The 14,794-nt window shown below is 40.5% G+C and overlaps 1 protein-coding gene across 1 annotated transcript in view; it reads left to right on the forward strand.

Annotated features, from left to right (window-relative positions):
- RASGRP3 (RAS guanyl releasing protein 3) overlaps positions 1-14,794 on the forward strand; it is a 106,256-nt gene that overhangs the window by 82,610 nt on the left and 8,852 nt on the right. The window contains exons 13-14 of the mRNA XM_054998989.1: positions 1,855-2,002; positions 3,154-3,190. Of these exons, the coding sequence (XP_054854964.1) occupies positions 1,855-2,002; positions 3,154-3,190 (185 nt within the window). The remainder of the gene's footprint in view (positions 1-1,854; positions 2,003-3,153; positions 3,191-14,794) is intronic.

Consider the following 14,794-nt stretch of genomic DNA (forward strand, 5'->3'; position numbering starts at 1 on the left):
CTGCAAATGGAAGGTGAGTTATGAAAGTGGTTGGGAAGACTCAGCTTTGGGACAGAGAAAGCCTGGGAAAAAAAGGAACATGTGGAAGCGACCTTTGATTTTGTGGCAGATGCAGCTTTCTTTGTGCATGCAAAAAAGTCTAGAAAGCAGTTTAAAGACTGAATCAGGGTATTTTGACCATGGCCCTTTTCACACTGCTTACCTGCTCCCAGGACATTGTAAAATATCACGCAAAAAATGCAGAAGATAGCGTCTTTTTTTTTTGTGACATCGCGCAAAACTCTTGCAAGAAGATGCTATCTTCCGTGTTTTTTGCGTGATATTTTGCAACTTCCCGGGAGCAGGTAAGCAGTGTGAAAAGGGCCCATGTATGCATAGACTGCATCAGTTTCTGGAGAAAAATTGATGCAGTATGGGACCAGAACCAATGAAAAAGCCCCTTGCAGAAAAAATCCTCATCAGATCTCAGATGCTAAGAAGGATTGGCCCATTAGAGAGAGACACCCACCCACACCCCAGACATTGCCACTTCCAACAAGACTAACATGGCTACCCATCTTGATCTTGTACTGCTTAGAAATGCAAATATATTACTGCATGTTTCAATCCTCTCTGATATGTAAAAAAAAGTCTTCCCACATACAAAAAATGAGTTTATCAGGGAAAAAATTGACTGGAGTTCTTTTCCATGTGCTGTTAGCTTCATATGGGCAGTTTTTAAGAGAAGGCATTACTTAAACAAGGATGGAAAACAAGGATTGCCAGGTTCAAGTAGCTCATTCTAGGTTGACTCAGCCTTCCATCCTTCCGAGGTTAGTAAAAGTTTCCTGGGGGTAAAGTGTAGATGACTGGGGAAGGCAATGGCAAACCACCCCGTAACAAAAAGTCTGCCAAGAAAATGTCGTGAGGTGATGTCCCCCCATGGGTCAGTAATGACTCGGTGCTTGGACAGGGGACTACCTTTACCTTATGTATGTATTAAGTAGGTAGCCATCCTGGTCTGCAGTAGAACAGCAAGATTTGAGTCCAGTGGCACCTTAGAGACCAACAATATTTTGCAGAATATAAGCTTTTGAGAGTCAAAACTCTGAAGAAGGGAGTTCTGACTCTTGAAGCTTACACTCTGGGAATCTTGTTGGTTTCTAAGATGCCACTGGACTCAAATCCTTTATGTGTATGTATGTTTGTATGTATGTGTATAAATACATGTGTGTGTGTACGTGCGCTTGTATGTGTATTTTGTATATGTATAGATATTACCATGTAGGACTAAATATTATGAGGGATACACAGGATTCCCTGACCATGTTCTTCCCTTGTAATGTTTAGGGGGAGTGCAGATGACAGTAAGAAGGAAGCTGCTTAATTTCCCCTACTGATGATTATCCTCTACAAATACTGTCCCCAGGGATTGAAATCATGAATTTCTAAAATGACATCAGTGTCTGTTCATTTTATCCCATCCTTCCCCCTTAGAGCTCAGTGGTTCCCATATTGTCCTCACAACAGAGGTGAATGGCCGAATATCAACTAGTGAGTTTCATGGTTGAGTGATAATTTGAACAGAGGTCACTTGCAGTCTGACACTTTACCCTCTACACCACATTAGATCTGTATTTGTTCTGGAAAGGTATTGGAATTCTCTTTGGTGGCCTGAAGAGGTCAGAAAAGCTCTCACTCTCCTGGCTTTCTGCAAGCTGTGCAAATTATTAAAATGCTGGTATTTTTTGAATTACTACATACTATTTTCTGAAACAGGAGATGTGATGGCCCTGGTCACAGAGCCTGCATGCTTTTTTTTCCTTTCTCACTGGTAATGGGAGATTCTCCCCTCCTTCCCTATATTTTTAACAGAGATGGACTTATCAGCAAAGAAGAAATGATGGCTTATTTCCTGAGGGCCAAATCTCAGTTGCAGTGTAAAATGGGGCCAGGTTTCATTCATAACTTCCAGGAAATGACTTATCTCAAGCCAACTTTCTGTGAGCATTGTGCTGGATTTGTAAGTATATGATGGGGCAGGTACATGTGGACTATGATGTATTTGTTTACATTTCTATCTTCCCTAGTTTACAAAATCAATCCAAGTGACGTCTTAAACATGTGACACCATTCAGCACAAAGATTAGGTGTTCTTAAACCTCCCACTGATTTCAGTTGGGTTTGTTCATGACTAGCTGGTTACAAAAAAGCAAAGGCCTCAGTCTAAGGGTCAAACCACATGAGAAAAAGTACACTTGAATTACACTCAAATACTCGCGAATTACCTGTGTAATTTGAGTGTATTTTGTCTTGTGTGGTGAGACCCGCTGCCAGTGATACACAAGCACAGAACCACGTTTTGTTTTTATACACAGTATTTCATGCTGCTTAAAAGAAACCACTATTTAGTAAACCACTTCTTTCAGTGTGGGCAACACAAATATCTGTTTCATGAAAAGTTATTGTTTTTTTAAATGTTCATGTTAAATGTATTTGAACAAAAGAGCAAACAAAAATAAAATTGCATATGATTTGACAAAAATAAAATCTAAACCACTAGAACAACCAAACTGGAATCCAGAAAAAATATGAATCCCTTAAGTTTCTATGGATATTTCGTGCTCCCTCATATGTTACTCAAAATTATGTTATAGTAAAGCTGTAATTAAAAAAAAAAAATTGAATAGAATATGTAATGAGAAATTTCTAAATAATGTAAGGTAGTATGAAAATAATATCAAACAAGAGGATAAAAAGAATGCACATTGTTATAAATGAAGGAAATTAATTCAAATAGAGTCTTTAAAAATCTGTCATTTCATCTGGAGAAGTCAAAATTGCATGTGGCATCCAGGAACTATGAAAACGGGTGTATTTCAGAGGCATAAATAGACTGCATGAAGCTATCCAAGATTGCTAATGCTGGTTCATGCCAATCAATTTTGCTAATGGGTAATATTTGGAATCCACAATATTCATTTGTTGGTCACGGAAACAGTAGCACGAATTAGCTGCCTTGAGCCTCGCAGCTAATGGATAGCTCTTTCTGACAGGAAGGATGTTGAGTGCCATTGCATCCTGTTTGTGCTTTTGTGGCCATTGTGCCTACCTTCATAATGAGGGTGATTTCCTTCTGGCTTTCTTTTTTATTACTTTTCTCTTTAATTACAGCTCTGGGGCATAATCAAGCAAGGCTACAAATGCAAAGGTACTGTAAATCATGCCTGAGTTTTGATCCTTAGATATCAATATTCCTATTACTACCGTAATTTTTACTTTTTGCTTCCTTTAAAATATGTATAGTTCAAATTTTCTTTTTTTTTTTAAACAAATTTTTATTGGTTGGGTCATTATACAAATATAGAAACTTACACAGTTAACTTTCCATCATATTATAATACCCCCCACCCTTTCCCTCCCCTTTTCCGTTGACTTCCGACAGTTTTCCATTCCCTTTATTACCTCTTAGATAAAATCTTAACCAAACTAAACTCTATATAAAATAGTAATACCTATCTAATGATAAATACCATTATCTAACATTCCATATCTTTTAGTACTATCTATCAATAATATCCAATAACCTACAATATAATATGCCCCCTATATTAATAGCTATATACTACATTCTAAGAATGGGTCATAGTAATATATTCTATACCATTACATATCTTTAGATAGCACTATTACACAAATCTATCATATCTATAATGTTCAAAATTATTAATATCCTTTATATTGTTATCCAATTCATGACGTTATAACCTAGTAAATTATAACATATTGTACTTACATATATCAATAAAATGGTATATTATCACAAACTAGATTTTTTACCTCTAATATAGTATTATGATTACTACCTCTGTATTAATTCAAAGTAACAGAACACTATCCTCCCCTCAGAAAGTATCCAAAGACCACACCTTCCCTTTAATGTCCCACTTTTTTTCTATATAGTTCTTAAATTTCTCCCAACTTGTTATATACTCTTCCATATCTTCCTCTCGAAGTTTCCTCGTAAGTTTATCTATTTCAGCCAAGCTCAATGTTTTTACAATCCAATCTTCCACCGATGGTATCTCTTTTGTCTTCCACAGCTGTGCATAAATTATCCTAGCCGCCGTAGTCATATAAAATACCATTATCCTGTCCATTTTGTCAAAGTCTTCTAGGTTCATACATAGCAATAACAATTCTGGGTTTCTAACAACTTTTTTCTTCAATATATCTGACATAGCGTCTACTATTTCCCCCCAGAAATGCTTAGCTTTTTCACACATCCACCACATATGATAAAAAGAACCCTCATGCTTTCCACATTTCCAACATTTATCTGACATCTGACTATTTCCATTGGCTAGCTTTTTTGGTGTGAGATACCATCTATAAATCATTTTATACACATTTTCTCTTATCGTGGTACATGTTGATATCTTTATAGTATTTTTCCACAGTTTCTCCCAAGCTTCCATCAATATATCCTTATTACAGTTTATTGCCCACTTTACCATTTGAACTTTTACTGTCTCATCTTCTGTAAACCATTTCAACAAAATCTTATACCCTTGCAGTAAACAGTGTTCCAGTTCTGAATTTTCCACTCTAAAACCTACTTTCCTCCGATCAGTGTCATACAAATCTTTTATCTGCATATATTGAAACCACCCATATTGAAATGGCAATTCTTCATTATTTCTAATATTGTATAAATTCTGATCCACTCTAAGAATGTTCTGATATGTCATCCACTCCACTCCTTCATAGTCAGTTCTTGGATTCACAACCTCTGCAGGTACAATCCACATTGGTGTTCTTTCATTCAAATATCGCTTGTATTTAGTCCATACTGCAAATAGGCTTCGTCTCACAAAGTGATGCAAAAACATCACATCAGACTTACTCTTTCCATACCATAAATATGCATGCCATCCAAAGGTTTTATTGTACCCTTCCAATGTCAATAATTTATGATTTTCTAACAACATCCAATCCCTCACCCAAACTAAGCATATGGCTTCATGATATAATTTCAAATTTGGTAGTTGGAGTCCTCCTCTTTCCTTTGCATCATATAACACCTTCATCTTCACTCTAGGCTTTTTTCCTGCCCGCACAAAGGTTAAAATTTTTCTTTGCCATTTTTCAAATTGCTTACCATCTATCACAATTGGAATTGTCTGCATTAAAAACATTATTCTTGGTAACACATTCATCTTAATTGCAGCAATACAACCCAACCATGATAGGTTTAACTTATTCCACACCATCATGTCTCTGTCCATTTGCTGCCAAAGCTTTTCATAATTGTTTTTAAATAAATCAATATTTTTGCAGCCAACTCAATACCTAGATATCTTATTTTATGAACCACTTCACAATCCGTTATCCTCATTAACTCTTGTTGTTCTTGCTTAGGCATATTCTTACAAAGCAGTTTAGATTTCTTTCTATTTATATAAAATCCTGCCAAGTCTCCAAACTGTTTTATCTTCTCCATCAACCTTGGCATATTTTGAAGAGGGTCCTCCACTATCACCATCACATCGTCTGCAAAGGCCCTCACCTTGTATGTATATCCTTTAATCTTCAAACCTTTAATTTCATCGTCTTCTTGTATTTGTCTAAGTAAAATTTCCAACACCATAACAAATAACAGTGGAGAGAGTGGACATCCTTGTCTTGTTCCCTTTCTTATGTCCAGCTTTTTTGTTATTTCTCGGTTGACAACTATGGCTGCAGATTGATTCTTATATATCGCCTTAACTGCTTGTATGAACATCTTACCCATCTGTACTTTTTCCATCATTGCAAATGTAAAATCCCAGTTCAAACTGTCAAACGCTTTTTCAGCATCCACAAAGAAGAAACCAACTTGTTTTCCTCGATTTTTATCATAATATTCTATCGCATTCAATACCGTCCTCAGATTGTCTTTTATCTGCCTATCTGGTAGAAAGCCTGCCTGTTCCTCCCCTACAAACTCCACCAGCCAGGCCTTCAGCCTTTCAGCCAATATTTTCGCAAAAATCTTATAGTCATTGTTTGTTAAAGATATTGGTCTATAATCTTTTACATAGGTTGAATCTTGTGTTTCTTTTGGTATTAATGTAATATTAGCTTCATTCCACGTTTCCGGCAGATCATCACCTTTTAAGATTGCATTCATCACTTTTTGCAACAACTTTTTCAAATCTTCCGCCATTACTTTATAAAATTTAGCTGTAAGCCCATCTGGTCCTGGCGCCTTTCCCATCTTTGTAGCTTGTATCGCTTCCACAATTTCTAACGTTGTTATTTCAGCATTTAATTTATCTCTCAATTTCTTGGGCACCGTTGGTAAAGTCAACTTTCGAAAATAATCCTCTATTGAATTCTTATCAATTAGTTTCTTCTGATACAACTTTGCATAATATTTTTAAAAAGCCCTCTCTATTGAATTTTGGTCAAACAGTTCTTTCCCGTCTTCCACGATCTTACTAATTATTTGTTTCTCTCTTTTCTTCTTCAACTGCCACGCTAAATATTTGTCTGGTTTGTTAGCTCCTTCAAATGATTTTTGTTTCAGCCTTTTCTTTTCTTTTTTTATTTTTTTAAAAATATTTTTATTTCAGTTATTAACAAAACTGTTTACAATATGAAATACAACATGGGTAAATTGTTAAAAACTACATAACAGAGAAAGGTAAAACATGGAAAGACAAATTCAAGTTGAATGATCTGATATATTTTGGATTATAGATTCAGGATTGTTTGGTATATTTTATTGGGAGGATATAGATTTTCTTTAGAAATGTATTAAAAAAAGGGGAACCATTTTTCCATAAAATTTGTTGTTTTGGGGAAATTTTCAGCTTGATAGATTCCATCATTGATTTTTTCAAATAAAAAATGGTCCCATATTTTAGAATACCAACTGGTAATTGTCGATACAGTATGTGATTTCCATTTTAAAGTAATTAAATTTTTTGCTGCCATTAAGAAGATATTGATGAGGTCTCGTCGAATTGGTGGGATCTCTATATCATCCCATTGATTCAGAAATATCAGCTCAGGTTTCTTTGGTATTTTGCAGCCAGTTAACAAAAAGATTTGGTGCAAGATTGTATTCCAGAATTCTTCTATGTAATGACATTTCCACTAGCAATGTATATATGATCCTGTATCCCCACATCCTTTCCAACATAAAGATGAACTGTGAGAGTAAATAGCTGCTAATTTTTTGGGTGTAAGATACCATCTTGTTAATATCTTATAGGACTGTAGTTTAATATTGATTGTTGATGAATTAAATATTTTAGAGGACCATAATATTTCCCATTGTTCTTTTGATAATATTTTGTCACAGTCTTGGTGCCATTTTGACTGATATGTTAAGGTTTTAAGTTTAAGGTTTTGTAGCAAAATATTATAAATTTTGGAGATTACTCCTTTATTTGGAAGACCTTTCCTATCTATAATTTGTTCAAATTCAGTCTTTGGTTGTTTCTTCATGTCCTTTAAGTTTATAGAAGAGGCTAGATTCTTTAACTGAAAATAAATAAACCATGATATATTACTATTAATTTTTTGCTCCAATTCTGGTTTATCTAGTAAGCCTTCTTGGGAGGCAATATCAGTTAGCCTTGTTATGTTGTTTTGGTTCCATTTTTTAGTGAATGCGGGTGAGAGACCCGGTGGAAACCAATCCTGAAAAAGAAAAAAAGAGAACCTGGAATATTTGGGGGTGATTTTATTTCTATAAGCATCCCATACTTTTAGGATAGCTGTAAAAAAGATGTTTTGTTTAGAGTTTGTGGGGTGGACATGTTGTTTATTCCATAGAAGATCCTGAATGGATTCATTTTGTTGTGTGTTTTGTAAAAGGTTAATCCAATCCATATGATCTTCCTTCTGTATTATAGAAATTACATTTTTTAATCGTGCAGCTTTTTGATAGAGATCAATATCTGGGAAATTAAAGCCTCCTTCTGTGTTTTTTAATCTTAGTGTTGTAAATGCAATTCTTGGATGTTTATCTTGCCACAAAAATTTATTGAAGAAGGTTTGCCATTGTTTTAAAAGTTTTGGTGGGATTAATATTGGAATTGTTCGAAAGAGAAAAATTAACTTGGGAAGTGCAAATGATTTAATTAGATGGTATATATCATACCATGATAATTGTTTTTTATTCCAGTCACTTAATTCTGCTCTTATTTTAGCCATTTTATCTATGTGATTTAACTTTAGCAACTGGTTGAGGTCAGATGGTAGGATTATACCCAGATATTGTAGTTTTTTGGTTCCCACTGGAATTTATATATGTGTTTAATATTCAATTGATTTGTACTTGTTGTGTTTAAAGGAAGTATGTTCGACTTGGTGTAGTTTACTTCTAATCCTGAAATTTGACCAAATAAACTTAAAAGATTTGATAAGTGTTGAAGCGATAGGATTGGGTTTGTGAGGTATAGCAGCATATCATCTGCAAAAGCACCGAGTTTATATGTTTTAGAGTTAACTGCTGTCCGGGGTCAGCAGCCCAGCCCCCGGACTTGCTGCCAGGCAGCGGCAGGGGGCAGCCAGGAGACAGCAGTCCAACCGCTCTGTCTGGCAAACAGAGCCAGAACCTGCCTACTCCAGGGGGAAGGGGCAAAAGACCAAAGCCTCAGAAGGCTGGAGGGAGCAGGGAGAAGCCAGCCAGTCCCACCCCCCAGGGGGAAGAGAGGGGGCTAAGCAAGCTAGAGGAAAAGGGCCAAGGCAGGGTGAATAGGGACCCAGCAACAGCCCAAACAGAGCCCTTACCTGCCAAGGAGGAGAAGCAGCCACTACAGCCCAGAGCCACACCCTGGCTAGAGGACAGCAGCCTGGCTCAGGAGGTGCTAGAAGCCAAGCCCCTCCAGGTGGAGCTGCCACAGGCATTCTGGGGGAGGAGATGGGTAGCCCCGCCCAGCATCAATGAACAGGCAGCCCAGAAGCTGGCCAGGGCAGCTCCTCGCGAGCAAGGCCAGGCATGCTCAGCAGCACAAAAGATGACTGGGGCAGCTCCTCGCGAGCAAGGCCAAGGAGACTTCAGCTGGGGATGGCTCGCATTCAACCCCACCCTGCCAGCAAGGCAAGGAAGCCAAGAAGGGATTAGTGGTAGGAGGGAAACACCTGAGGGAAGGCACAGCTGGGCCAAATCAGGAGAGGGAACAAGCCTAGAAGGAGGGCGGGCCGGGGGAAGGAAGCCCTATATAAGGTGGCTAGGAAGAGCTCTGAGGTGGTGGGTGTGAGTAAGGAGTGATGGTGTGGAGTGAGAGCAGAGCAGCGTGAGAGTGGAGGTTTGGAGGAGAGTTCTGGGAGAAGGAGATGATGGAGGACGCAGAGGGTAAGCAGGCCAGGCTGAGCAGGCCAGCGAATGGACTGAGAGGGAGTCTGGGTGATGTATACCGCCCCTCCTTCCACAGAGCAGGGTCCTGCAGTATCCCTGGCGGCCCTCTGATGTCAGGGCCAGCCCAGCTGGGGCCCCACCCAGTGGCGGCAGCAACAAGCCCTGACAAGTTGGTGGCCCGTACGGGGAAAGTTTTTCCAACGCAGGCACAAGTCGAAGGGATGTATCCCAATGCCGCAGCCCCAGCTGACCTCAGACTGTGGCTGGAGGAATGCTTGGACGGGATGTGGAGGAGGTTGGAGGTGGCCTTCCAAGCAGCTCAGGTGGAGCTAACGCAGGCAGTGGAGCAGCAGATGCAAGTCTGTGCCCCCACAGCCTCCTCGCCAGTGGTATGTGCGTTGGCTTGGGTAATTAACCCGCCAGCTGGCAAGAGGGTACAGAGTCTGTGCACCATCGTGAGGATAGGCCGGCAGAGCCTACAGGCCCTGTTGGACTCAGGGAGTGCAGTCTTGGTGATCCACACCCAACTCGTCCCAGCTGCCACCCTAGTGCACCACTGGATCCCAGTGACAGATGTGATGGGCCGCACCCTGCCGTATCCTGCGGTCTGGGTCATGGTGGAATACCTGGGGGCGGACTGCTGCATAGAGGTCATCAAGGTAGCCCACTTATCCCACCCAATGCTGCTGGGAAGAGATGCCCCAGAGTTCTACAGGCTACTCAGGGAGGCAGCAGTGGGGTTGGCAAGCCCACAAGTCGCCCCAGTTCTGCAAGTAGAGGAGGTCGCCGACCCAGACGAGGGTCCCTCTGTCAGACCGGGGGCAGAACCACGGGCTGAAGACCCAGCTGGACCCCCGGCAGACCGCCCATTCCGCGATGCCCAAGGGGCAGATGAGTCCTTGCAGCGCTTGCGAGAGACAGCTGCCCGTGAGGAGGAGCTAGTGCGGGATGAGTGGAGGTCTCATCGGCTTCCTCGCATCGAGAAGCAAGGGGGTGTGTGGGTCTGCCTGGCCCGTGCCCCGAATGGCCAGGGAGAGGTCCGCCAACTACTTGTGCCAGCAGCCTATTGGGCGGAAGTGCTCTGCACGGCCCATGAACATGCTTGGGCCGGGCACCTGGGGCACCACAAGACCCTGAGGAAGGTCCTTGAGCAGTTCTTCTGGCCCTCTGTGAATGCAGATGTGAAGGCTCACTGCCGCTCGTGTCCCACCTCTCAGCGGGTGGCAGCCCACCGCCCGCCGAAGGCCCCCCGCTCCCCGCTGCCCATCATGGAGACACCCTTCCAATGCATTGCAATGAACTTCATCGGCCCGCTGCCACGCACACCCCGGGGCCACCGCTTTGCCCTGGTGATTGTGGACTATGCCACACGGTTCCCCGAGGTCATCTTGCTGAAGACTATGCAGACCCCAGGGGTGGTCTGGGCCCTGTCCAAGTTTTTCGCGATGGTGGGGCTGCCGGATGAAATTTTGACGGATCGGGGGGGCCTGTTCCGTGCCACAGCCATGTGCCAACTCTGCCAGAATTTGGGGATCCAGCAGGTGTTCACCTCAGCTTACCACCCCCAAACAGACGGTTTGGCAGAGCGGCTGAACCAGACCGTCAAGGAGGCCCTGAAGAAGATGACGCGGGACAAGCCTCACCAGTGGGACCTGTACATCGACCTGCTCATGTTCGCCCTCTGGGAGACCACGCAGGCCTCCACTGACTTCAGCCCATTCGAGCTGCTATATGGGCGCAAGCCACGGGGGATGCTCTCCCGGCTGACAGAGTGCTGGGGGCCCCAGGCCAGCAGCCCAGCTCCCCCCATACAGGACTATGTGAGCCAGCTCCATGACCGGGTGCAACAGTCCCAAGCAGAGGCGAACCGCAGACTGACTCGTGCCCAGGCGAAGTAAAAGGCCGCCTACGACCGGGGCACACGGATGAGGACTTTCCAGGCTGGAGAGAAGGTCCTCGTGCACCACTCGGTGTTCCCAAGGGAGGAAGGGGACCCATGGAGGGGCCGCTACCAGATTCGGAGGGTGCTGGGCCCCACCACCTACGAAGTCCAATGCGGGGTCGGCCGGCACCGGCGGAAGACCCTGCATGTAAACCTCCTGAAGCAGTGGCATGAGCGGCCAGAGGAGGAGTGCGGTGTGGCTGAGGACCCCTTGGAGCTTCCTGACAGCGAGTTGCCATGGACCACTGATGCCCCGGAGTTCGAGGAGCCAAAGGTGGCTTGTCCGCCCTCGACCTGATGAAAGGGTACTGGCAGGTACCAGTGCGCCCTGAAGACCGGGAGAAGATGGCCTTCGCCACCCCCCGGGGCCTCTTCCAGTTCCGCTGCATGCCCTTTGGCCTTCACGGGGTGGCGGCTACCTTCCAGCAGCTGGTGGATCAAGTCCTAGGGGACTGTCGGGACTTCGCAATGGCTTACATTGATGACATCGTCACCTTCAGTCCCGACTGGCCTTCCCACCTGCAGCACCTGGAGAGAGTCCTCACCGCACTCCAGAAGGCAGGGGTGAAGGCCAACCCCAAGAAGAGCCACTTGGGGTTCTAGGAACTCAAGTACCTGGAGTTTGTCAGCGGGGGTGGACAGGTCCGACCCCCGCCCGAAAAGGTGGCCTCCATAGGGGATGTGCCCAAACCACAGACTAGAGAAGTTTCCCGTGTGTTATTAATGTCTCCTCCCATTAATCTTTACAATCAACAATATATTTATTCTTTATAATCAACAATATATCTGTTAATAAATTAACCTATTTCCTATTATATACCACATATTACAATGTAAGATAGTTTCAATTATACAGGCGTCATATATGCTCCAAAACAGTCAATTAAAGTGTCCCGTGCTCCAAATCCTATAGTAGTTATTATTAAAGTGCAAATGCTTTCTGATGTCACCTGACACAATTTATCATTTGTAGAGTCAATTTCGCCTTATATTTCAGTTCAATATGGGTACAGTCCAAGGTACTCCCAGACACTGTGAAGGTCACAGATCACATGTAGACCTTGATAGTATTCTTTAGGTGTACATTGGTAGTTCTATGACCATGAATTTTCTAACGGACGGTCCAGATCCCCATAAAGGTCCGTTTCCAAAGTTCTTTCTCAAAGAACACAGTTGCTGGAAGAACATACAATATCATAAGTTATACATATAAGTTACATACAATTTACAATTAATAATCACTCCAAATTCAATTACTTACTCGAAATTTCCAGATCACCACTTCATGCTAAAAGTGCTAAAAGACGTTCAGTTGTAACTGAAGTAAATATCTTGTAATCTTGATTTAAGAGAGAAATTGGGCGAAATGAGGCTGGGGTTTTATGATCTTTGCCTTGCTTCGGAATTACTATAATAGAAGCAGTCGACCATGAAGGAGGCTGTATTCCTGATGTTAGTAACATGTTACAAGTTTCAGTAAGGGGTTGTAACAGAAGGGGGGCAAATTTTTTATAAAATTCTGCAGGAAATCCATCTGGTCCTGATGTTTTGTTGTTTTTTATTTTTGTATGACTGCTGCAATTTCTTGTGTGGTGATTGGATTCTCCAGTTTTGACTGATGTGCTTTTTCTAATTTTTTAAGATTTTTAAGTGATTGCAAAAAATGGGATATGTTTTCTATTTTTGGTTTTTTTGATGTATATAGTTGATTATAGTAATCTCTGAAGATATTAATTATGTCTTTTGATTTAGTGTATATTTGTCCTTTTTTGTCTTGGATTACCCTGATTAATTTTGCCACCTTCTTTTCTTTTATTCTCCAAGAGAGAATACGTAAAGTCTTTGGTGTATTGAACCAATGTTTCTGTTTTAAATATATGAGATTTTTTTGAATATTATCTGATTCTATGGTTTCTAAAAGTTTGCGTTCATTTATTAGTTTCTGGTATACTTTTTTACTACCATTCTGTTTATGTAGGAATTTCAAGTGTTTAATTTTCCCTGTAATTTCTTGTTTTTGAGGTTCCTTATCCTTGTGAATTCATGATGTTAATGCTATTAGATGTCCTCTAGTGACAGCTTTTAAAGCGTCCCAAAAAATATGTGGTTTTGTTTCTGGTGTTGTATTTTCTTTCATGTATTGTTTGATGATATTCTCAATTTCCTTAACAAGATTTGAATGGTACAGTAGTGATTTACTAAATGTCCAGTGTTTTTCAGTTTTTGTTTCTGACTTAAATGAAATGGTGCAAGTAGTCCAAGCATGATCTGAATGGATTATGTTACCAATTTCGGTTGAGTTTACCTGATTAATTAATTTTTCTGAAATTAAAATAAGGTCAATTCTGGTTTAAATGTGATGTCTAGGTGAGTAGTAAGTAAAGTCTTTTTCTGTAGCATGAGTTTGTCTCCATACATCAATCAGATTGTGATTTTTACTCTATGTTGCCAATTTAGTATTGTGACATTTCTTATTGGATTTTTTATAGTCTGACCTATCTAATTTGTGATTCATTATGAAATTAAAATTTCCACCCACAATCAGTTCGCCGTCCTGAAATTTTTCTAGATTAATTAATAGTTCTTCTATAAAGATTATTTGCCTTTGATTAGGTGCATAGATGGATGCCACCGTAAGAAGTTGATTGCCTACAGTTCCTTTTACAAATATATATCTACCCAGAGGATCAACTTTTGTAGCTTTATGAAAAAAAGGAGCATTTTTGGATACTATAATTGCAACCTCACGTGCTTTAGAAGTGCCATATGCATGGTATTGTATCTGAATCCATCTGTCTTTCAGTGTTAAAGGATTACCAGCATGAATGTGTGTTTTTTGAAGTAGAGTGATATCTGGTTTAAGTTTAGCTATATGTGTAAGTATGCGTTTTCTCTTAATTGGATTCCCCAAACCTTGAACGTTGTAAGAAATTACTTTTAGTTCAGAACACATATTGTAACTTCTCCCTCCAATTTCTTCTTAGAAATAAATTATTTTTTGTGTTAAAGAAATAGCTTTTAAACAACTTATTTGGTAACAGTAATGCTATTTAGTATATCAAATCTGAATGATAAGACAATTTTCTGATGACAATACAGCACTTGTTATAACTTTAAATTTTGATTATACTTAACTGTGTATTATAAACAGTAATACTTCTAATATCCGTAATGTAACAATATAAACTTGAAGTAGTAATATAACTTTCTAATAACAGTAAAACTCTTCTATAACTCTAAAATTTGTTTATAACTCATTATTTGATATAAAATAGTAACACTCTATAATATAGGAACAATAACAATCCCTATTATCAATAAATTTCTGTTTAACTTGAATTCGATTAATAAGCCAAAAGGGGGGAAAAAATGGAAGAAACTTAAACTTATCCTATATAACCCTCTATAATTCGAGAGAAACTTCTCTCCTGAATTACTGGAAAATTCCAGAATATCTGGGTAATTCTAATTTGGAAGCTAATTAAATTACTGTATCTTATAATCTGCCCCCTCCAAAC

Source organism: Eublepharis macularius, chromosome 1 (assembly GCF_028583425.1).
Source record: "Eublepharis macularius isolate TG4126 chromosome 1, MPM_Emac_v1.0, whole genome shotgun sequence".
NCBI lineage: Eukaryota > Metazoa > Chordata > Lepidosauria > Squamata > Eublepharidae > Eublepharis > Eublepharis macularius.